We start from the raw sequence: 24,222 nt of genomic DNA, 5'->3' as shown, positions 1-24,222 counted from the left end.
TCCTCCTAGATAAGTGGTATGATCATTCTTTTATAGTGATGGCCTATCCAATACCTGACTATAAACTTGAAAAAATGGGCTACATAATCAATGAGCCTTTCACAAATTACTCAATTTTAAATTCGTGCGTTTGATATAAAATCCATGATTATCCTAACATGATGTTTATCCTCTTTAGAGCCTAATCACATGTGGTCATTTGTGTTTGTCCACTTGTTTAAAAATTCTTACCAAAAGGCTTAGTAATTCTTTATAACTATGCCCGTCTATCAATTCAATTTTTCGTATTATTATTGAATCCTAGTTCATCCTATTTTTACTCACAAACAATTGAAAGAGAATAATTTTGCTTTTGGAATAAATATATTGTACTAATCTGAAATATAATGTTTGTATTGCATAATATTTTTTTTTCCTTTGTCAAAAGTACCAAAAATTATCAAAAAATGCCTTCTTAATTAGTACCGATCATAAATATCGTAACTAACTAAATGTCAAATTATAAAGTCATAAATTTAAACTATATAGGATCCTTCAATATTAAATTAGTAATAACAATAAGTAAGTTAAATATAATTTAATATGGTTATGTCGCAAACAGGAATAGAACTTGCAACCTTCAGTAACTTTTGACACCCCTTAACCATTAAAATTTTTTGTTAAAATTGGATAGTGTGTGTGTGTGTGTGTGTGTGTTTATATATATATATATATATATATATATATATATATATATATATATATATATATATATATATAAGGCTGTCAATTGACACCTCTCGGACAAGGGTAGCTCCGCCCCTGTGGTTAAGTCCAAAATACTCTTCGTATAAACTTTACTAAAATTGGTTACCTTTGTTATAGTTATTCTGCAAAAACTTGTTAGAAAAATTTAACTAATTTTACAGTTTAGTTCTGCACACAAAAATTCAAACAAATTACATGTCATAATTTGCTAAAGAATGCACACACCAAAAACGTTTGGATAGAGTTAAAACTTCAATTAATTTTTAAAAAGTTTGCCACACATAGATTCAAATAAATTGCATGTTAGGAATTGCAAACGATTGGGTGAAGCTACTAGGGGAGAAATGGGTAATTTGGTCAGACACATAAAAATTTACTTGGTTGTCCTTTCTTAGCCAATTATGTTGCTAATTTTTTGTGAAATTACAGAAATACCTGAGAATGGCAATCATCTTATCCCGATGTTCATTGTTTTCTATTATTGATATAAGGTACAGCTAAGACTAGTTTTATCTTATCATGTGAGCAAAACATTAAAAAAATGCACAATTAATGTTGCTGCCCAGGATCGAACTGGGGACCTTTAGTGTGTAAGACTAACGCGATAACCACTACACCACAGCAACGTACATTTTATATGCCTAGCGTGAATATATATATAAATGGGTAGAGTGAGCAAGTACAGACACTGCAATTCTTCATTGTAAAAGTGTAAACCCACCGTGTCACGATTTAAAATCCGTAGGACCGTGTAACCTTGATACCTAACAGATATTATATATACACCAACAAGGGCACATAATGGTCCAACATATACAGACAAAAACGAATGCATAGGAAATGTGACAAATGACCCAATATTATAAACATTTGTCTCGACAAGGGACTCTAACTAATGAGCAATTCAAAACACATATGCAATAGGTTACGAGGAACGTCATTGAGCTTCTAGGAATGCAATATCTATATCAAAAGAAAGCGAGGCGCAGCCCGATAACTATGTAAACAAGGACGGATCACTGATGGTACATATCAATTGGTGTAGTGACTGAAATTAGACGTAGCTATATCACAAGCTCATGTTTCTACGATCTTAATCTGTATTTACTTGAATGATGTTATATATCTTCATCAAAATGCTTATTTTTTTTAGTGTCTATTTATTGACTCAATTTATTTTGACCCGCCCAAAATTGACTCACCCCGCCTATATGACACCCTAGACGGATGGTATATAACAATTGCTGACAAGCAAGCACATTCTTCAAACTTATGCATACAAATCCTTTTAGTGAAGAAAGTTTACTCTCTATATAGGTACACACATTAAAGCAAACGTATTCTCAAATTCATCCATTTAGGGGCCTCTTCTGTGATTTTGACACCAAATCCGAGTAATTTACATTTAGATGATATCAAATCATTTGAATCTTTTTATTGCCAAAATATATTGATAAAAGATACGGCAACATGATGGTTAACTTGTTTAATCAGCCAAAGATTGCGTAAAAGTATCCCTTTGTCGAAACATTTACCACACAACTTATCTTTCCTTGTCATTTATCTCCCACTAGTACTTGTACATGGTAAAATTGATTTATATTAAATGATCGAATAGTAGTGTGACACGTGAAACCGAAAACAAGTAGAAAGTAAATCAAGTAATAACATGTACCGTGAACAACAACTGCAGTTGGCATCGGATAGACCCCGAAGGGAGCATGATCAACGTGAGCAGATCGAATGTTTGCCATCGGATAGCATCAATGAAGAATACTCCCTAGCATTAAATGGGAAGCCGTTGCAGAAAATATTTGCATTCATGGCCTGCCGTTACATATTCATCAATGGCCCCTTTATTATCATTTAAGAGGGGCTTGATCCTAGGACCTTACTTCCCTAGGTGTAGCTATAAATAGTAGACTGAATGGCCATTGTAAGACACGAAATTCTTGGCAAAACTTATACTATATTTCATCCTGAAGCTTAATCTGATAACTTTATTTGCTTTTTAACATTATTCTTATTTCTATCCTCGGAGGCATTGCCCTCGAAGCCAAGCTTGTCATTTCTTTCGATTTTAACCGCTAAGTCTTATTCTCAATCTTGTTTATTTATCATTTTTGGATCAAATCGGTTCGCTTGTCTATAAACCACATAACAAATTTAACGATACCGTTTTACGAGTAAACAATTTAGCACCCACAATGGGGCTTAGACAATTGCGTAATTGGGTTGATCCTTGCGTTTATTACTAACTTGTTTGATTCTTTGTTCTATAGCAAAATATCGAAAATGGAAGCTCACGATGTCAACATCGCACATAATTTTGAGGGATATGAAAATCTACCTCAACACGAGGATTCAATCAGCGACACCCGCAATGAGGGGGATAAGGCAACCCTGGTCCGTGGACGACAGTAACCCCGACATGTACGGGAGCCAACTCACGATGATGTGGAAGATGAACACGTTGCGGAAATAGTAAGGATCCTAAGAGAGCAACATAAAGGCATCATGGGCCATCTATCAAGGCAGGATTAGGGTCATGACAGAATTGAAGCAAGCATTATCAGGTGCTTCCAACAATGCAAATGGAAGAGGTCCGTCTCCGCCTGGCGTTCCTGCAAATCAGACGGCTCAAAGAGTTGATAAAAATACCCCTAGGGTTGATGGTGCTGGGGGGACCGGGAGAGTATCTTGTAATGATAATGGCAATGATCCCTTCAAAACCGAGCTCATGAGATTTATGAGGGAAATGAATAAACGGATGGATCAGAACGTGAAGTAGTTTCATGCCCGAATGGATCAGATTCCGGGTGCACCACCAGTTTTGAAGGGCCTAGATCTGAGAAGTACACCCAGTTACTATTTAAGTTGAGCGCAACACCGAAATTGATTTTGAAACGATTCAAGATGCCAAACATACCAAAGTACGATAGGACTTTAGACCCTCAGGAGCACATTACAACTTATACAATGGCTGTGAAAGGGAACGATTTGGCTCAACATGAGATCGAATCCGTTCTACTGAAAAAGTTTGGAGAAACCCTCACGAAGGGGGCCTTGACATGGTATTCGCTCTTAACCGAGCATTCAATTGACTCTTTTGAAATGCTTGCAGATCCATTCATTAAGGCCCATGCCGGGGCCAGAAAGGTCCAAGCCATGAAGGCGGACATATTCAGGATTGCACAAGGTGAATCCGAATCATTGCGGGAATTCGTGATCAAATTCCAGAAAGAGAGGATGTTGCTACTGGCCTTACCAGATGAATGGTCAGCGGAAGCGTTCACAAAGGGTTTGAATCCAAGGAGCTCCGACGCCTCTCGAAAGCTGAAGGAAAGCCTGCTCGAATTCTAAGTGACCGCATAGGCAAATGTTCATAACCGCTATGAGTCGAAAATAAGGATAGAAGATGATTAGATCAGGTTCCCAACATCAACCAAGGGGTGGGACTGAGACAAGAATCGGGATACGTTCAAAGGTGATTTTGATGTAGACCCACAATCTTCTAAATGCCGCTTTTTTCCATACGAGAGAACTGAAGGACGCAACAACAAAGGGTTCGGGTCCTCTGATAGGTTTGCTCCCGACATAAGAATTGATCGTGACCAGAATAATAGATCGTTGCAAGAAAAAAAGGTATCAGGGACCCGAGATTCCACATATCCCAGGTTGTTAGATTATAATTTCAATATCAGCGTAGTGGAGTTGGTATCGACGATGAGGAATATCAAAGAAGCACGATTCCCAAAGCCAATCAAATCAGATCCCAGCCAGAGGGATCCTAACTTATGGTGTGAATATCATGGGACTCACGGCCACAAAACGGGGGACTGCCGGCATCTGCACGTAGAGGTGGCCACGTTGTTGAAGAACAGACATCTCAAGGAGTTCTTGAGCGATCGGGCCAAGAACAATTATGGCCGTAACTAGGACAACGCAGAGCCCTCGAAGATAGGAGAAGACCCTTCTTAGTTGACTATCAACATGATTTTTGGAGGGGAACGAAATCAATGGTTTAACCTTCTCGGCGGCCGAGAAAACAAAAATATCAGTGACCCATAACAAGAGACTCCGGGAAGTTGAAAAAGATGACATCACCTTCACGGAGGAAGACGCCGACAGCTTTCTTTTGCCGCATAACGACGCCCTAGTAATCTCTCTATGTCTTAGATTTCAAGATTAAGCGTGTTTTGGTTGACCTAGGAAGCTCAAACAATATCATTCAATGGAGAGTGCTGGAACAAGCAAAGTTAACTGGAACTATCATTCCGGCAACAAAACTCCTCGCGGGGTTCAACTTGGCAAGTGTGACAACCCGAGGAGAGATCCTGTTGCCCATGAACGCTGAAGGGGTAACAAATACCACCTTATTCGAAGTGGTAAATGGCGACAAGGGTTATAACATAATCCTCGGAAGGCCATATTTCATGAGATGAAAGACGTACCATCAACACATCACCAACTACTAAAATTTCCAACTCCGAAAGGAATCAAGCAGATAAGAAGAGATCAACCGGCAGCAAGAGAGATGAACGCAGTGTTGATTTCCAGCAGTAAAGAGAAGGAAACCGGCAAATAGCAATTACAGGAATCGACGCATAATCATGTGCCAAGTGAAGATGATAAAGGCGAGGAGTCGTCGAAATCCCACCAGGTAAAGAGATACTTTCAGGTACCGAAAGAGACAGACTCAACCAAATCCACGGCAGAAGAACTCGAGCAAGTGACTTTGTTCAAAGAATTCTTGGAAAGGAAGTTTCACTTGGGAACGTGACTCAATCACGAACTCAGGTCAGGATTTATTAATTTTCTTAAAGCTAACGTTGGTTGTTTTTCATGATCGCACTCAGATATGACAGGTATCCCATTAGAGGTGGTCGTGCACAAGCTAAGCCTGGACCAGAGCTTCCCTCTGGTAAGGCAAAAGAAACGCCTAATAGTCGAGTTCAGAAACAAGTTTGTTAAAGTAGAGGTAACATGACTACTCGACATCGGTTCAATACGGGAGGTAAAGTATCCCGAATGGTTAGCTAATGTAGTTGTAGTTCCAAAGAAGAATAACAAGTTTAGAATGTGCAGAGATTACAAAGGCTTAAATAAGGCATGCCCTAAAGACTCGTTCCTATTGCCAAACATTAATCAAATGATCGAAGAAAGGACCGGGCACGAGTTAATGAGTTTCTTTGATGCTTACTCCTGGTACAATCAAATAAAGATGAACCCGAAGGATCAGGAAAAAACTTTGTTCAAAACGAACTTTGGCACATACGGTTATAACGTGATATCATTTGGGCTTAAAAATGCCAGAGCCACTTATTAGAGGCTCATGAACAAGATGTTCGAGAAGCAAATAGGAAAAACAATGGAAGTGTATATAGATGATATGTTAGACAAGTCTTTGAATGCAGGTGATAACTTAAAACACCTCCAAGAGACCTTCGATATCTTGAGGAAGCATAACATGAAGCTCAACCCAGAAAAATATGCGTTTGGGGTTGACTCCGACAAGTTCTTGGGTTTCTTGGTCTCGCAGAGAGGGATCGAGTTGAATCCTGACAAAATCAAATCCATCGAAGATATCCCGGATTAGCTAACGAGCGTAAAAGAAGTACAGAGGTTAACCGAAAGATTGGCCTCTTTAAGCAAGTTCATCTTTCGATCCTCTGAAAAGTGTCATCACTTCTTCTCACTTCTGAATAAGAAGAACAATTTCGAATGGACTTCAGAATGTCAGCAAGCTTTGAAAGACCTGAAACGTTATCTATCAACTCCCCTTGTTACTATCAAAAGGGGGAAGGTGAACAATTGCTAATATATCTATAGCGGTCTCGGAAGTAGAGGTAAGTGTCGTTCTAGTCCAAGAGGACGAAGGTACGCAATTTACTATCTATTATGTTAGTAAAATTTTATCAGGAGTGGAGACTCGTTATCCGCGCCTCGAAAAGCTGGCCTTAGCTCTCGTAGTTGCCTCTGGAAAGCTTAGGCCTTATTTTCAGTGCCACCCGATAGTCGTTGTGACAACCTTCCCCTTGCGGAATGTTCTTCACAAGCCTTAGTTGTCAGGCTGGCTGGCCAAATGGGCAGTCGAAATTAGTGCGTTCGATATTGAATACAAGCCTAGGACTGCGATCAAATCACAAGTTTTGGCCGACTTTGTGGCCAATTTCAATCCTGGGTTATTGCCCATGGCTGCTAAAGAAGCTGTTCTGGTGTCGGAAACGACATCGGGAGTGTGGACCTTGTTCACGGATGAAGCTTCCAATGTGAAAGGGTCCGGGCTCGGGGTGGTTCTAATCACGCCCTCAGGGAAAACCCTGAGGTAGGCCATTAAGACTGTTCCATTAACTAATAATGAAGCCGAGTATGTGGCTTTGGTTGTAGGGCTCGAACTGGCCCGGGGACTTGGCTCCGAGGTCATAAAGATCAAATGTGATTCCCAACTGGTAGTAAATCAAGTGTATGAAATTTTTGACACAAAGGAGGAACACATGAAGTCGTACCTGAATAAAGTTCAGGCATTGCTTGCACGATTCAGGGAGTGGTCAATCACACACATTCTGACAGAAGAAAATGTAAATGAAAATGCATTGGCTAATTTGGGGTCGTCTACGGAGATGAAAGGATCTGACTCTGGTACTGTCGTTCAACTTCTGCATTCGGTAATTGATGTGGACGATTACTATGAAGTAAATACAACTAACCTAGTCTGGGACAAGAGGAATGAGTTCATCAGATATCTTTGGCATGGCAAGTTTCCCGAAGACTCGAAGACATCCCGGGCACTACATACCAAAGCGGCTCACTACTGCATCATGGTTGGGCAATTATATAGGAGATAGTACCAAGGCCAGTTGACCCGAAATTTAGGAGCCTCGGAGGAGGACTACGTGATGACAGAGGTCCATGAAGGAATTTTCGAGAACCATCCCGATGCAGATTTGTTGGTACTAAAGCTGGTTAGGGTAGGATACTACTGGCCCCAGATGGAACAAGACACAAAGATGTTCGTTCAGAAATGCGACAAGTGTCGGCGCCATGCACAATTAGTGCACCAACCGGTGTAACTCTTGCATTCGGTACTGTCCCCATGGTCATTCATGAAATGGGGGTTGGATATAGTTGGTCTGTTATCACCGGGTCCCGGAAAGGTAAGGTTCCTTTGGAAAGGTAAGGTTCCTTTTAATTTTAACTGATTACTTCACTAAATGGGTTGAATCAGGTCCTTACCAAAAGATCGGTGAACGCAAAGTGATCGACTTCCTATGGAAATACATAATCTGCCAATTCGGAATACCGAAGAAAATTGCCTGCGATAACGGATTACAGTTCATAGGCTCCAAAGTCACAAAATTTCTCGAAGAACTAAAAATTAAGAGGATTACATCCTCACCATACCATCCGAGCGCTAATAGACAGGCGGAATCGACCAATAAGGTGATTATCCAAGACCTCAAAAAGAGGTTAGAAGCAGTTTAAGGCAAGTGGCCCCAAAGAGTTACCGGGCGTGCTATGGACGTACCAGACGACGGCAAAATAGAGCACTTGAGAGACACCTTTCTCTCTCGTATACAACGCGAAAGCTCTGATCCCAGTGGAAGTAGGGTAAACAACCTTACGGTTTCCCCCAGCAAATGAAGAAGTAAATAATGAGGCATTGATGGTAAAGCTGGATCTGCTCGATGAACGCAGGGTCTTGGCACACATGAGGATGGAGGATCAGAAGCAAAGGATGGAAAGACACTATAATCGAAAGGCCAATCTCCATTACTTCAAAGTAGGAGACTTGGGTTTGAGAAAGGTTAGTCAGAACACTCGAGAAATCAATGCTGGGAAGCTGGGTCCGACATGGAAAGGCCTCTACCAGGTTTTAGCTGTCACCAGCAAAGGATCGTACGAGCTGGAAAATCAGGATGGAGCCAAATTGCCCAGCAATTGGAACGTGACTCACCTCAAAAGGTATTATTACTGATGGATCCTATCTCTATTGAAAGTATGTACTGCACTCTTTTTTCCTTCGACCATATTTTGTCCCAGTCAGGTTTTTCTGGCAAGGTTTTTAACGAGGCAGCAACGGAAAACATACTACGAAGGAAGCATCATCGAAAAAGTTAAGACCTTTAAATGACAAGGCATTGAAATGATAAACCACTACGGGATGGTTAAATAATCTTTGTCTCGATGGCAAGTTCCTAATGGGAAGTAAAGCTTGCCACCTAACCAAAGACTATTCAACCGTTCACAAGTGTTTCAACCAACGAAGCAAGATTTTCAGTATTCCAATTCGCATACTTCGCATTCGAACACTGGGGGAGAACAGTATTGGATACGACTACAAGGATTACACAAAAACCGGGACTACGAGACCCGAGAAAGTGGGTGGATCAGTCGCCGGTTCGGGACCTGAGCCTTCATCATCATTCTCTCCAAGTTCATCCTCGGTTCCCGAATACTCAGAACCAGTGCTCGAAGAGTCTGTTGTATCAGGCTGAGCAGGGAGATATTCTCAAGCGGTTAAATCCAGTGCTCGGGCGTTATCAACGATGCCCGCTTTGGCCTCCTCCAAGGTTTTTCTCCTCATATGATACATAACATATGTCTTTTCAAATACGAGGAATACCCTTGGTGTTGAAGCTTTGCCTTAAGCTTGTCAACCTCGGCCTAAAGGCTATCCTTCTCGATTCTCGTGGCGACGAGGCTAGAATCAAAATCACGGATTGTAGAAAGATGGAGCTGGTTTTGCTCCATGATCTTCTTGAATCTCTCCTACATCCTGGCCTCTTCTCCTCGACGGCATTAGCCTCCTTGATTTTGGAACTCAACGCTGCCTCCAAGTTATTCACATGTTCAACTGAGGTAGACTCGCGCTGGGCGGCAGCAAGCACCGCATCTTGAAGCTCAGCCCACTTAGCCTTAGCATCTTGGAGTTGTGTATATAATTGAGTGGCTTCTTGGTTGTGGGCCATCACTTCTTGCTCACTTTGCTGCAACCGGGCCTCAAGATCACCCTCCACAACTTTTGCCTCCAGCACCAAGAGGCGCGCAACAACTTGATTCCTTTCGACCAACAGTTGATCCCGTTCGGAGACACATCCTTATTTATAAAAAATTAATCATTGAAGGCCCTCGGAAGCAAGGGAGTTGGTCTATAAAAATTATATCGAGGTTAGAAACCCCGTTACAATAGATAAGTAAAAAACAAGCAATAAGAGAGCAAGTACGATACTGATGCCGCATTATGCATTGCGTTATTCAACAGACACTCCCCTGAAAGAGAGTGTATTTTCTTCTTATCATTCTCTGAAGCTAGTGGCTTTAGGTAGTTGGCGAGCTCCAGTGGCCTGGACAGCAGATGGCACCCCTTCGAAACCGAAAGAGTGGCACTCCTCCTCCATCAGGGATCTATAGAAGGGGGTGAAGCACCCTCATCTCGAGCGTCTATTGTTGGTGGAGGAGATGCAGTGGGTGCTGGTGGTGAGGGTGCAAATGGTGTAGAGGGGCATGAAGTTGTGGGCGTTGAAGGTTGAGAAGCAGCTGCAACGAGAGCAACACTAATTATTTGTTGCTCATCGACCGAAAGCAGAAGAGGCCCGGGGTCTAACCTCCCGGGACCAGAAATAGAAATAGGGGTCGGAAAGAGAGAATCAACATCCTCTACTATCTCCATTTTACCCCAAAGTTCTCGGACCTCGCCCTTAGTTGGGATTTTAAGCTATACCGGTTGAGCATTCGGTTGAGCTGATGAAGATCGTTGTCTCTTTTGAAGGGAAGCATCTTCATCACTGCTTCCTTGTCATCTTCAATAACCACTGTAACTGCGGCCGACTCGATTGTGTCCTTCTTTATTTTCTTTTTCTTATCCCCAGCCGAGGAAGAACATGGCATTTTTGGTTGGTTGTTCTCTGACTGGGGATATTGAGAGGAAGTGCCTCCACCAGAAGCAGATCCGAGGCACCGATTCGAGCGAGAGCACTTTGTAATAATCTCACAGCCTCCGTGGGGTCAGCCAAAACATCAGCCTCGGGGCAGGTGACACAGCCCTGCAGGAGTCCTGAATCAAGCAAAAGATATAGTTAGCAAATTTACTTGTGTACATATAGAGGCAAAAGGAAGAAGGACTCAGTTTACCGTGGTTCTTGTCCTTCCACCCATATTTGGGGGCCATCTCCTTCCACCGACGAGTTTCTGGCATTGTAATATCCAGAATCTTCTGAACCTACTGGTCCAGGCCTTAAACCCGTGGTGGTGTCCATCGAGTAGCTGAAACAACGGAAACAAAGGGGTCAACAATAATGGGAAACGATCTTTTTATAAAGGAAAGAGATGAATAAATTACAAACTTACGTGAACGACTCCATGATTTAGGAAAAAATGGAGCTGTGGTCGGGATGATATCCCTGATAGCAATGATGATAAACCGCTCCATCCATGCACGGTCACTGTCATCTTCCATGCCGGTGAGAAGGGCGTGATGGCCACGTTTGCTGAAATTTATTACTCCCCCACAGAAGATTTTGAGGGAATAGAGATTTATCACGTGTGCCAGAGTTAGGATTTTCCCAGTCTCCGTACACAACTAACGTAAATAAGTCATTGTTCGCCACATAGAAAGAAAGGTCTACTTGTGCCAAGCAGACCTGGTAACGGTGACAGGTCCAAGATCACGGGGGCGAGCCCTCCGCTCAAAGAAAACAGACCCAAGGTGAAGGGATACGTATAGACATACGTAAAACCTTCCTTGGTGAAGGTAATCCGCTCTATCAAATCCGGAGCAAGGATGTTAAGGTCTAGGCAGTTGCAGTCCTTTTTCACAGTAGGAATACTGGAAGGGCGAATAGAGGAGGGGTACCTGCTAACGGTCCAAGTCTGTAAAGACGCATAGTGGAACTTCTCTTGGAAGTCATTGACGATGCTCAGGTGATTGAGTATAATGGTGTTTACCGTGGGAGGCTCAACGTCAACATCAACCTCTTTGTCTTTATTTCTCTTCGGGCCTCCACCAAAGAGAAGACCAGAGTTTTCGAAAGATTCAGTAAAAGAAGCCATGGTAGTATAAAAGGTAGTGAAGTTTTTTTGAAGAAAGTCAGAAAAAGATGAAAGTAGAAGGAGATTAAGTACAAAGAAGATGATGAACTTAAGAAATTTTTAGAAGTAAAAGAGGTAAAATGATGAGTATAAGTAAAGATATAGACGGCAAAAATTGTGGTCATGATTACCTCAAGAACCACCGAAAATATTGCTAAATCGTGAGGCAACACATGTTCGGAGTATTAAATACAAGAAGACGTGCGTCCTTTCAAGCGTCAGAGACTGTTCAGAAGGTTTTCAGAAGATTTCTAGCCAAGAAAGGGATCTTCACCAACTTCCTAGTGACACAAAGATATGCCACCGGAAAGCAGGGGACTATCTATATAAGGTAAAATTGGTTTTATATTAAATGATCAAATAGTAGCGTGACACGTGGAACCTAAGACAGGTAGAAAGTAAATCAAGTAACAACTCGTACCGGGAATAACAACAACAGTTGGCATCGGATAGACCCCGAATGGACATGATCAACGTGAGCAGATCGAACGTTTGCCATCGGATAACATTTAATGAAGAATATTCCCTGTCATTAAATGGGCAGTCGTTGTAAAGAATATTTGCATTCATAGCCCGCCGTTACATATTCATCAATAACCCCTTTATTGTCATTTAAGAGGGGCTTGATCCTAGGATCTTGCTTCCCTAGGTGTAGTTATAAATAGTATGTTGAACAGCCATTATAAGACACGAAATTCTTGGCAAAACTTATGTTATATTTCATTCACAAGCTTAATCAGATAACTTTATTTTCTCTTTTACATTATTCTTATTTCTGTCCTCGGAGGCATTGCTCTCGAAGCTAAGCTTGTCATTTCCTTCGATTTTAACTGCTAATTTTTGTTTTCAATCTTATTTATTTATTATTTTTGGATCAAATCAGTTTGCTTGTCTATAAACCACATAACGAATTAAACTGTACCGTTTTACGGGTAAACAATACCAATTACATTTTCTTCAAATGAATTAGGCGAGTATAAATTAGGCAGCTATCTAAGTAAGAAATATATCCAATAAAACTTTCTTTCTCTTCCTTTCTATGATAATATGGAGATTCATTTCAACTTAAATTCATTCTTACTCTTTAATGTATATCAAACAAAAGTAAAATTTTGTTGAAAAGGATCAGCTAGGCATCAATATTTGTCAAAAATTAGTTTCCAATAGGCACCAATATTTTGACAAGAGGGGTTGCTCTCTGTTGGAAACAGCCTCTATATCTCATGGTAGGGGTAAGGGGTAAGGGGTAAGATCTGCGTATACACTATCCTCCCCCAGATCCACTAGTGAGATTATACTGGGTTGTTGTTGTTTAGTTCCATTATACCTCAATATACTACCCTAAAGAAGCAAACAAACATGAAAGAATCAAAATGAACGATGTTTAAATAGTCAAAGCCAACTGGAAAACAAACTGAGAAAGCTTATTTAACACTGATATTATCGTCATAATGATAGCCATAACTCAATTTTTTATTAAAAAAATCCTGAATCAGTATGGCAGAAGCAACTTCACAAAATCACTAATCATCCCAAAATTCCCTTAGAGCCTAAGCAAACACCAGCAGTAGACTAAAGAAAGAACAAGTTAAAAGTCCACAATAGCAGATATTAAGCAGAATATTTTACCATTGCAGACCCCTAAAGAGATAGGGTTTACAATGCCTAATTTAAAACAGGTTTGCTGCAGATTGGGAAGTGCCGCTGGTGAAGGAGATAAACCCTAAACTGAGAGGAAATCTTTGGGTGTATATTGCATTAAGATTTGAATTGCCACTGGTTATTCTGATGTTTAAAATGTGAGAAAAGGTTAAATTTCGGAAACTTCATCATGCTAGGCTGAAGTTCACATAAAGAGCATTTTGGAACTCCAGCACAGTAATTTCTATATACATCTACAGGTATTCTCAAATTCATTTATTTAGGTAACTGTTCTGTGATTGTGACACCAAATCCGAGCGATAATCTCCTCATTTATTTATTCTAATCACCAAAATATATTGATAAAAGATATGTGGGATTACCTTATTAGCTTTCGCTAATCAACTACCATCTCTTTTCATGATTTCTCTGTTCATATTGAAAGCAACATCTTCATCAAATGAAACGAAGTCATTATAAATCAGGTGCTATCTAACTAAGAAATATCCAATAAAATTTTCATTCTCTTCCTTTCTTTGATAATATGGAGATTCATTTCAACTTAATTTCATTCTTGCTTTTCCTTTTCCTCTTTATTTTCGTTAGGAAATGGAAAAAACTGATAACTAGGGGTAACAAAAGATTGCCACCAGGTCCATGGAAATTGCCCCTTATTGGAAGCATGCATCACTTAATTGGAGCACTTCCACATCATGCTCTTAGAAATTTAACCAGAAAATATGGTCCACTGATGTACTTGCAGCTAGGGGAAGTTCATGCAGTTGTAGTATCATCGCCTCGCTTGGCCAAACAAGTTCTAAAAGTTCATGACCTTTCTTTTGCAACTAGGCCAAAGCTTATGCCATCTGATATAGTTTTTTACAGTCAAAAGGACATTGTATTTGCAGAATATGGGGATTACTGGAAACATATGCGTAAAATATGCATTTCAGAGCTCCTCGGTCCAAAGATGGTTAAGTCATTTAGTTTAGTTCGACAAGACGAGGTTCATAATCTTGTTACATCAATTTGTTCCACGCCAAATACTGTGATTAACATGACTGAAAAGGCTCTTCAACTTACCAGCTCCGTGATTTGTAGATCAGCTTTCGGAAAAGTATGGGAAGATCGAGATGATTTGCTAATGATGATGAGGGAAGTACTTGCCCTTGTTAGTCGGGTTTGATGTGGCAGATTTCTTTCCTTCTTGGATATTACTTCACAAAATTTGTGGAATGAGAAACAGATTGATGAATATGCATCAAAAGATTGATGTAATATTGGAGAAAATTATTAATGAGCATAAAGAAAATCTAGCAAATGGGAAAAAGGGCAATGGTGAGTTTGGGGGTGAAGATCTGATTGATGTTTTTCTCAGAGTTATGGAGAGTGATGAACTTCATTTTTCAATGACAAATGACAACCTCAAAGCAGTCATTCTTGTAAGTTTTGTTCCATCTCATGAAGATGGCTTCTCTCTCTCTCTCTCTCTCTCTCTCTCTCTCTCTCTCTCTCTCTCTCTCTCTCTCTCTCTCTCTCTCTCTCATCAAACCAAAGAGTATGTTTCCTTTTCTTTTGGTAGTGAGGACAATTTGTTGGTACTTTAGATATATCCATCTCGTGTGTCAAAGTCTTTCTTTTGTTTCTTAAACTCCATATATGGCATAACATTACATAAAATGTGATGTATACAGGATTTCTTAACTTAATACATATTTCAAGTGCTGGTTTGAGTTAGTCCTATCATTTGGCAAATTAATAGTTAAACATCAATGATGTAGGACATGTTCTTCGGTGGAACTGAAACTTCATCAACAACAATTCAATGGGCATTGTCTGAACTGATGAAGAATCCAAATGTCATGGCCAAAGCACAGGCAGAAGTGCGATGGGTTTGTAGAGGAAAGAAAGATTTGGATGACAATGATCTCGACGAGTTGCAGTATCTAAAGTTAGTGATTAACGAAACACTACGGTTACACCCTGCATCTCCTCTTTTGGGACTTAGGGAATGCAGGGAAGAAACAGAAATTGATGGATACACTATTCCTTATAAAGCCAAAGTGATAGTTAATGGTTGGGCCATTGCAAGAGATCCTGAAAGTTGGGACGATCCTGAAAATTTTGTGCCCGAGAGATTTGAAAACAGTTCTGTGGATTTCAATGGAAATCATTACCAATTTATTCCATTTGGTGCAGGAAGCAGGATTTGTCCAGGAATGCATTTCGGTTTAGCTAATGTTGTGTATCCCTTAGCACAGTTGCTTTACCACTTTGATTGGAGACTTCCTTGTGGACTAGAACCAGAGGATCTAGATATGACTGAAACATGTGGAATATCTGCAACTAGGAAAAAACATCTTTACTTGATTGCCATTCCACATGATTTGTCATAATATTGACACAAACTGTCATTAGCATAGTTTTATAATGTGTTGTTGCCTTTTTAGACTCTGCAAAATCCCATTTCATCATTCTAAAAAATGTATCCCGTGCGAAAATTAACAAATCCTATTTCATCTTTCTAAGTGCAGAAGAGTGATGGTGGAGGGCTGTTAATGATTGATCTTGGTTAGAATCATGCAGTTTTAAGGAAGTAAGTTGGGGTTTCATCCCCAGTTAGAGGCTTAGTTGCAGTTAGTAGGCAACCTGAGAGAAAACATTGACCAGGTCTAGTCTAGCTCTTTGTATTAATACAAGAACACTTTCTATATAGGTTTTGTTTGCTATTCAGTATTCGGATTTTTGTTTGTAATAATGAAGGACAATGCTTTAAATAATTGTTGACTGTCATGCTTTGTTCTGTTTCTTTGGGTGAAGAGGGCAGTAGTTTGCTAATATAACTTCGACCATAGGTCTTTGTCTCGTTTGCAAAGCTAGTTCTGACTTTGCTTGCATTATTCTTAATTCATAGCTGGAGATTAAGAAGAAGAAAAAACTAAAAGGGGAAGCGGCAGGACGGGTTTGCACCTTATTGTGTTTTCTGAACGAAGAGAGCATCAGTCTTGGCTGCAAACTTCTAGGGGATTTGTTAAACATAGCCCATGTCTTTTTCAGATTACCCTTAGTCCAGACGAACAATGCATTATCCCATGAAATTTACAACAATTCCACTTCATTCTAGAATATAATTAAGATCACAAATGCACATGGGTTTCATGTTATTTCAGATGTGCTTACTTTCACGATAGAAGCAGCAATTCATGCCAATTTACAAGAGAAAACAAAAATACAAAGGTGGGGTGGATATTTACCTCTATACAGATCCTAAGTAAACCCAAAGATAGATAGACAGGAAAGTTCCTAATCATTGAATGATCCAAAAACAATGAAAACTTTATAAACACCATCATACATCTTCCCTTTCAACATTGTCAAGAAACAGCGCGTCATTGATTACCTTGTGAACCTTAGCTGAGATGATTTTGCTGGCATCATCCGAAAAGAATAATCGAATTGGTATGAAGAAAAGATGGATGTGAAGACTGCCAGTTCAACCGACAATTGCCAGTAGGCTCTGTCTTACTGCGGGAACAGAGCACACAAGGGAACCAAATATACCAGTGAGGGCATATGCAATAGCACAGAATGGAAGCGCTTCAGGTTCCTTTGCTGACAAAGCTGCTGTTCCGAGCCCATGAGCACTTAAAAGCAGGAGAAAATGGTCATGTTAGAGCAATATTATCTGGCTTGGATCTTCTTCTAATTTTTAATGCATGGTTTTTCTCAAACATAAAAATGGTTCCTACCTTGACGCAGTTGCAATTCCTCGAGCAATCGGATCATTGAAGCCAAGTTTATCCAGCACTGCCTGAACAAAATTTGCTCCCACCAAACCAGTTAGTACAACAACAGCTGCTGTGAGAGATGAATTCGCACCTGAATATTTACACACGTAAGAACATTTCAGCTTCTTTTTCACTCTTTATTTCCAGATAATCCATGATTAGTCAAGTTTTCATAGAAAAGATGAAATATTCCTGACCTTCAAAGAAAGAAACAATGCTGAGAGCTAGTGCGACAGTTATGCATCGTGGTAGGATTGATACAGTTAAATTTGGCTCCAACCCAATCAGCCGTCCAATGAGAGCGGTAGAATATAGCGAAAATAGCGTTGCTATAATGACAGAGCTGAAAATCTCAGCAGCATGCCGTTTAACAAGCTGGGAGTAGAAAATAGTTAATTAGCATAAGCAAAGACAGGGACAGGTGAGAGCGTGAATCCTCTGAAGGACCACCCGTCATACATACCCTGGCTGCAACAAGTCAGGAAGGTGAGGGGTAAAAGGAAAAGGTTATGTTTGTAAGAAAAGTGCAGGACAAGCAAAACAACTCCAAAATATATCAACCGCCAGGTTTTGGAATTTCGTTGTTCTTTTATCTTTCATATCATTAGTAATTTGCTCATTTTTCTTGTTTTGTTCCATTCTTGTGCAATATACACCCTCTCCAGCAAACAATAAAATTCCTCAGTTACTTTAAATTTCCTTCCTGTTAGCAGCCTTAGTTGCAGTTCATTTTTAATTACCTTTCTCTGCTTGAACATTGAGAAGGCAAAGGAGATAATGACTGATCCCAAAAATCCCATGAGAATGTCACCAGCTCCAGGATTAGATGCGGCCTTTGTAAGATAATCCCCTGAATAAATTAGCAAGGCGAAAGTACAACTTTGATTAGCTGAATGGAGCAAATAATGTTGTTTACAACATCCGATATCTTGCAACCTCATGAGTTTCTGCCTGATCAAAAGCCTAAGGCCAATGATGAAACTCCAATCACAGAACTGTTATGGGCATTCCTACTAAGTCAAAATACCAATCTAAGTTGATATAGTTAGTAGTTAACTTATCAGATACAAATGTAAGCATAAGAAAATGAGTAAATATATAACATAGAAGTAAGATCTTCACCAAGAACTGGATCAAGTCCAGACCGAGAAAGATATCCAAAAGCAATTGCTGCAAGATCTGCTGAGACTGCACAGCAGATAATCGGATGGAAAACCTTCTTTACAGCCAATGGAAGCCTGCGAATATAAACCTTATGAATGTACACGCCAGATAAAATAAACTGAATATTGTATTTATTCATGCTGAGATGCTGAATCATACCCTGACCCAACTAAGTAGCCTAATACAGTAGATGAAAGTAGAAAGGGTAAGCATGTTCTAGCACTTGTTCCCAGCGCTGTTGGATAGAGAAGTGCACCAACAAATGACGCCAAAAAGATCCCACTCCAAGTCCACACCTCCAAAGAAGAAAAGGGAGAAGGCTTTGACATGGGCTCAGCTGGTATCATCTCGGTCTTTACCATTTTCCTCACAGCTATAGCTGTGAAACCCGCAACACAAAGTGAAGCCAACCAGCCTCCAACTGCAGAACTCCAAAATTAGTTACACATTGTGGTAGAGGGAGAGAAGAACAAGAAAGAAGCTGCATCCTTTTTATCACTATATATTCTTTACTAAAGAATAAATTTATCAATTTAGTAGAAACATGTTCAACTCTAAACATGTGCCCTTGAGTTGAATGTCCAAACACTTTGTTTATTTCATAGGAAGATCTTCAGCTATGAGTAACTAATAGCATTTTCTTATACACACCAGCTTCAAAGTGTGATTATTATTTACCAATGCAAGAGCTTGTAGAAGCTAAATAGGTATCAAACCAAGTTAGATGATCTTACAAGCTCTTTCTGCAAAAGAACCAAAAGTTTTGCCTTTTAATTTATTCAATAGAATGAAGATATTGTACCTAGAATGAAACAAATCTTGGCCCCAGAAGCTGCAGGAATATCCTTGACAGCAAGAGGGAGAACAACCAACGAAGGTACATAAAACAATGGGAGCCATCTCTGGATAAACAAAAGTGCAGGCTCAAAGAAGTTCATCAATCCTGCTGCAGCCTTAGGAACAACAGAGTCAAGAGCCATTAACACAGTAAATGTGCAAAACATTCCAAATAAAGCACTTGGGAACTTAATAGCAGCAGCCACAAATGCTTTCTTTAACAACTTATCCATGGCCAGTATGATTCCAAGTGAAACTACTAAATGCAATACTCCCACCACCTACAGCAAAACAAACACCCAAAAAACATCAAAACTCAAGCTATCCAATCAAAATTACATAATATCACAGAGAATAAGTCTCAATTTTTTTGCCTTGTTTGATAACCCTGTGGAGGTAATACTACTATCTGATCCCATGGACCTGACTAGAAGAAATCTTCTACTAGCGTGAGTTCTCTTAACACCCATTTCATTTCTCTTGGTAGGGATGATTTGAACTCCATTAGAGCTCAAATGGGGCTGCTGAGAAAGGACTCTATGTGGGGTTTGTAAGGATTTCAACTTTATTTGAGAGAGAGTTCCTGTTCTTGGGTAAGGGAGATTGGGAAGAAATGAAGGTAAAGTCTTTGGAACAGCTGAAGCTGTTGCCATGGTGATTCTTGGGAAGTAGAGAATGTAGTTGGAACCATTTTTTGAACTGATTTAGTGAGAAATTTGTGTGGACATGAAAGGGAGTTACTTAATTAGAAGATGATTCTTATTCCCTCCATCACACATACAAGAGTGACTCTTTTTTGCCTCTTACCAAAGTAGAAACAGTTTTGTTCGTTGCCTTTTTGTCTCTAGTGAAATTATTGGGGGCTCAATTTTTCGAAAAATATTAAACAGAAGAAGAGAAAATGTAATATATTTATATAAACGGAAATAGCAATTCCATGCTTTTTTCTTTGTCGAAACTCGAAATCTAATATTTTTGTTTCTTTGCAATTTCCAGTTAATATTTGTCCAGTCTTGATTTAACTTGCTCCTTCATCATCAGTTTTACTTTTTTCATTCCCCTTTGGAATTCATAAACTATTTGACCAACTTATCTTTGAACTTTTCACTTTCTCGTATGAATAATTTTCCCAAAAGAGAGAAGCTAAAATAAGAATAAATCATAAAAAATAGACTGGCACATTTTATTCTCGTCTAAATTGATTTTTCTTATTCTTTTTCCCCCATTTGACTAAGTTCTTCGGGATAACTATGGTGTTAACTGTAGGGAAATAACACGGGAAAATAATAATAATAATAATAATAATAATACTGCGATAATATTTGTGAGCAAATATAGATACAAGGATTGGCTTGAGTCGTGCTGGGCACTGTTCTAAGAAACTATTTCAGCAATGTGAAATGTTTCCTAAAATTAAACAAACATACCTCTATTTATTTAGGGAATACAAGAATCAGCAAAATCAAATATACCAGCAAGTTGTTAAAAGAAACAAATAAAGTATCTATTGAAAATAGAAAAAGGTACAACAACAACAACCCAGTATAAGGTCTGGGGAGGGTAGTGTGTACGCAGACCTTACCCCTACCCTGGGGTAGAGAGGTTGTTTCCGATAGACCCTCGGCTCTCTCCCTCCAAGAACTCCCCACTTTGCTCTTGGGGTGACTCGAACTCACAACCTCCTGGTTGGAAGTGGAGGGTGCACCACTAGAGCAACCCACTCTTGTCTGAAGATAGAAAAAGGTGAAGACATAAAAAGAACATTGGAATGAAAGAAAGAGAGCAAGTAGTAATTTGAAGTTAATGATTAGCTTTTTTTTTTGTGTTTCATCCGTAGAAATTGAAGGCATATTTATAAGTTCAATAATGACAATTGCTTGAGACAAGTGTTATGTCTCCTCTGCCACTTGGTACTTGGCTTATGCCACTTACCCAAAACCAAGAGAAAGGATGTCACATGCTGAATATTGAAATAGACCAAAGACACTTGTGAAAATTTTCACATGCATAGTAGCCACTTAAAAATAGATAGGACATTTGTAAAATAAAAGAACACTTGGCTATTTAAATATTTTGAAAATACTGTCACAATCCTCACATATTTTCAAAAAAATTATAGGAAAAGGATAAATAAATGGGAGATTGCTGGATTTGCATGGTCCAAATGTAATAGGTTTGGTGTCTTCTGAACTATGAACCAAACTTAGACCAATAAAATTTAACTCACTGAATTACTGATGAAATATAATATTTCTTTGAACCAATAATTCTTACTGTAAGTCATAGATTTTATCAATCACATCTTGACCCTCACAATTTTGCTGTTCAATGCGGTTTTGCGCCACTAGGCCATGCGCGTGCCAATATCTCATAGGAGCGGCCCCACTCCACTCTCATATAGGTGAATTCATCAAGTGTATACTGTTTTTAAATATATCATCCATAAGGAATATGAATTCATTAAGAGTTATAATTTAGCCTCTCAATTAGTAGCAGTCAAGCACTCTCTTTTAGTATTTCAGTGTCAATATTGACTTGTTGTTACCCATATGAACCTACTTCATGGGATCTCCAATCACATAGGTTGAGTTACCATCTCTATTGACAATATGGCCTTAACCCCGTCTCTTTTGAGGCTTGAAGAATTAACTTTATTCCCACTGGTTTAGTCAGAGGATCGGCCAAATTAACTTCTGACTTTACATAATCAATGAAAATTATTCCATCTCTCAGCAGTTGCTTATGACATCATGTCTCAATTTTATGTGTCTACTTTTACAATTATAAGATTTATTTTTTGCAATAGCTATTGTCGCTTGGCAATCACAATGTATAGACACAAGAGGCAATACGTCTTTTATTAAAGTAATATTAGCTAAGAAGTTTCTTAGCCACTCAGCCTCATACCAGCTAACTCCAGAGCTACAAACTTTGATTCCATAGTCGATCTAGCAATGATCGTTTGTTTAGCTGATTTTCACGATATTGCACCACCACCAATGGTGAATACATAACCACTAGTGAATTTTATCTCATCTGAATCAAAGATCTAGTTTGCATCACTGTACCCTTCTAAAATAGAAGAAAATCTACTATATTGGATACCATACTTCATGGTTTCTCTCAAATATTTTATTAGTCTAGCTAATGCAGACCAATGCTCGTTGTTGGGATTATGAGTATATCTATTCAGTCTATACACAACATAGGCTATATCAAGCCTTGTAAAATTCATTAAATGTATCAGACTCCCAATAATCTGAGTATATTTAGACTGAGCAATTGGGTCACCATTATTCTTTTTCAACTGAGAGTTAGCATCAAAATGAGTGCTTACATGTGTGATATTAAAATATTCAAACTTCTTTAGAAGTCTCTCAACATAATGTTCTTATGATAACATTATGCCATCTTCACTCCTTATAACTTTAACTCCCAATATTGTATTTACTTCACCCAGATCTTTCATATCAAAATTAGCAGACAAAAATAATTTAGTATTGCACAATATTTAAACTTGTACCAAATATAAGCATGTCATCAACATATAGATATATTATCACATAATCATTGTCTACCTCTTTAGTATAAACACATTTATCTACCTCCACTGAAGAAAAATTGTCTCTCAGTAAGACTTGTTCAAATTTCTTATACCACTGCGTAGGAGCTTGTTTAAGGTCATAAAGAGATTTAATTAATTTACAAACTTTATTTTCTTGTCCAGAAATGACACAGCCTTTAGGTTGAACCATATAAATTTCTTCTTCTAAATCACCATTTTAAAAAGCTGTTTTGATATCCATTTGATGGATAAAAAGCTTATGGATTAAAGCTAAGGCAATTAAAACTCTAATAAAAGAAATTCTAGTCACTGGTATAAATGTATCAAAATTTAATTATATTTTATTTTGAAAAAATTATTTTGCTACTAACCGAGCTTTATATTATTTGAAGATCCATTAGGATTAAATTTCTTTTTGAAAATCCATTTACAACTAATAGGCTTTGCACCAGGAGGTAAATCTGTTAAAATCCATGTTTTATTTTTCAAAATAGAATCGATTTCAACTTTTATTGCTTATTTTCAATAATTAGCTTCTGAAGAAATTATAGCTTCAAAATAATTTGATGGTTCATTATCGACAAGAAAAGTTTGAAATCATTTTCATAAGAAAAATATTATTTCCTAGGCCTTTTACTCCTTCTCAGTTCCTCGTTAGAGATAATTTCATTATTTGTTTCAACGGGTGTATGAGAAATTTTATCAGATAGTGGAAACATTTATTCAAAGAACTCGTCATTCTTTGTCTCAATTATAGTATTGCGATCAAGCACATCGCTTTTTAAAACAAAAAATCTATATGCAACACTATGTTCAGCATATCCAATAAGCATGCAATCAACAGTTTTAGAACCTATTTTTCTCCTTTAAGGTTCAGGCAAAAGAACTTTAGCAAGGCACCCCCACACTTTTAAGTATTTCAAGTTAGGTTTATAACCCTTCCACAATTCATACAGAGTTTTGCCAGTTCTTCTAAGTGGTATTGTATTTTATAAGTGACATGCCGATAAAATAGCTTTACCCCACAAATTATCAGGAGCATTAGAACTAACTAACATAGAGTTCATCATCTCTTTCAATGTTCTATTTTTCCTTTCAGCTACTCCATTTGACTCAGGTGAATAAAGCGGAGTTACTTCATGAATAATTTTATTCTTTTCACAAAAATCATTTAAAGATAAATATTCTCCACCTCTATCACATCTAATTCTCTTGATTTTTCTACTAAGTTGATTTTCAACCTCAGTTTTATAAAAAATAAAAGCAGTAAATGCATCATCTTTATTTCTAAGAAAATACAACTTAGTAAATCTAGAATGATCATCAATAAAATTCACATAATATCTTTTACCATCTCTAGTCATATTCTGCTTTAAATCGCTTAAATCA

At 38.6% G+C, this 24,222-nt stretch overlaps 1 protein-coding gene, 1 non-coding gene and 1 pseudogene across 2 annotated transcripts; 1 reads left to right on the top strand and 2 right to left on the bottom strand.

The window, feature by feature from the left end:
• Window positions 1-1,300: 1,300 nt before the first annotated feature.
• Window positions 1,301-1,373, bottom strand: TRNAV-UAC (transfer RNA valine (anticodon UAC)). Its single transcript has one exon. It is a non-coding gene; the product is annotated as a tRNA-Val (tRNA).
• A 12,082-nt stretch (window positions 1,374-13,455) lies between these two features.
• LOC107832387 (premnaspirodiene oxygenase-like) lies at window positions 13,456-16,259 on the top strand (annotated as a pseudogene).
• A 318-nt stretch (window positions 16,260-16,577) lies between these two features.
• Window positions 16,578-20,060, bottom strand: LOC107832386 (plastidal glycolate/glycerate translocator 1, chloroplastic). The gene is made up of 8 exons (XM_016660227.2): window positions 19,643-20,060; window positions 19,234-19,549; window positions 18,591-18,852; window positions 18,390-18,505; window positions 18,008-18,117; window positions 17,465-17,642; window positions 17,229-17,358; window positions 16,578-17,123 (listed from the first exon to the last, which is right to left on the bottom strand). Exons 1-8 carry the CDS (start codon window positions 19,919-19,921, stop codon window positions 16,973-16,975), a joined length of 1,542 nt encoding a protein of 513 aa, XP_016515713.1. The 5' UTR covers window positions 19,922-20,060; the 3' UTR covers window positions 16,578-16,972.
• Between the last annotated feature and the right edge of the window lie 4,162 nt (window positions 20,061-24,222).

This window comes from Nicotiana tabacum, chromosome 23 (assembly GCF_000715075.1).
Source record: "Nicotiana tabacum cultivar K326 chromosome 23, ASM71507v2, whole genome shotgun sequence".
In the NCBI taxonomy this organism is placed as follows: Eukaryota; Viridiplantae; Streptophyta; class Magnoliopsida; order Solanales; family Solanaceae; genus Nicotiana; species Nicotiana tabacum.
This window is presented reverse-complemented; position numbering and strand designations above follow the sequence as displayed.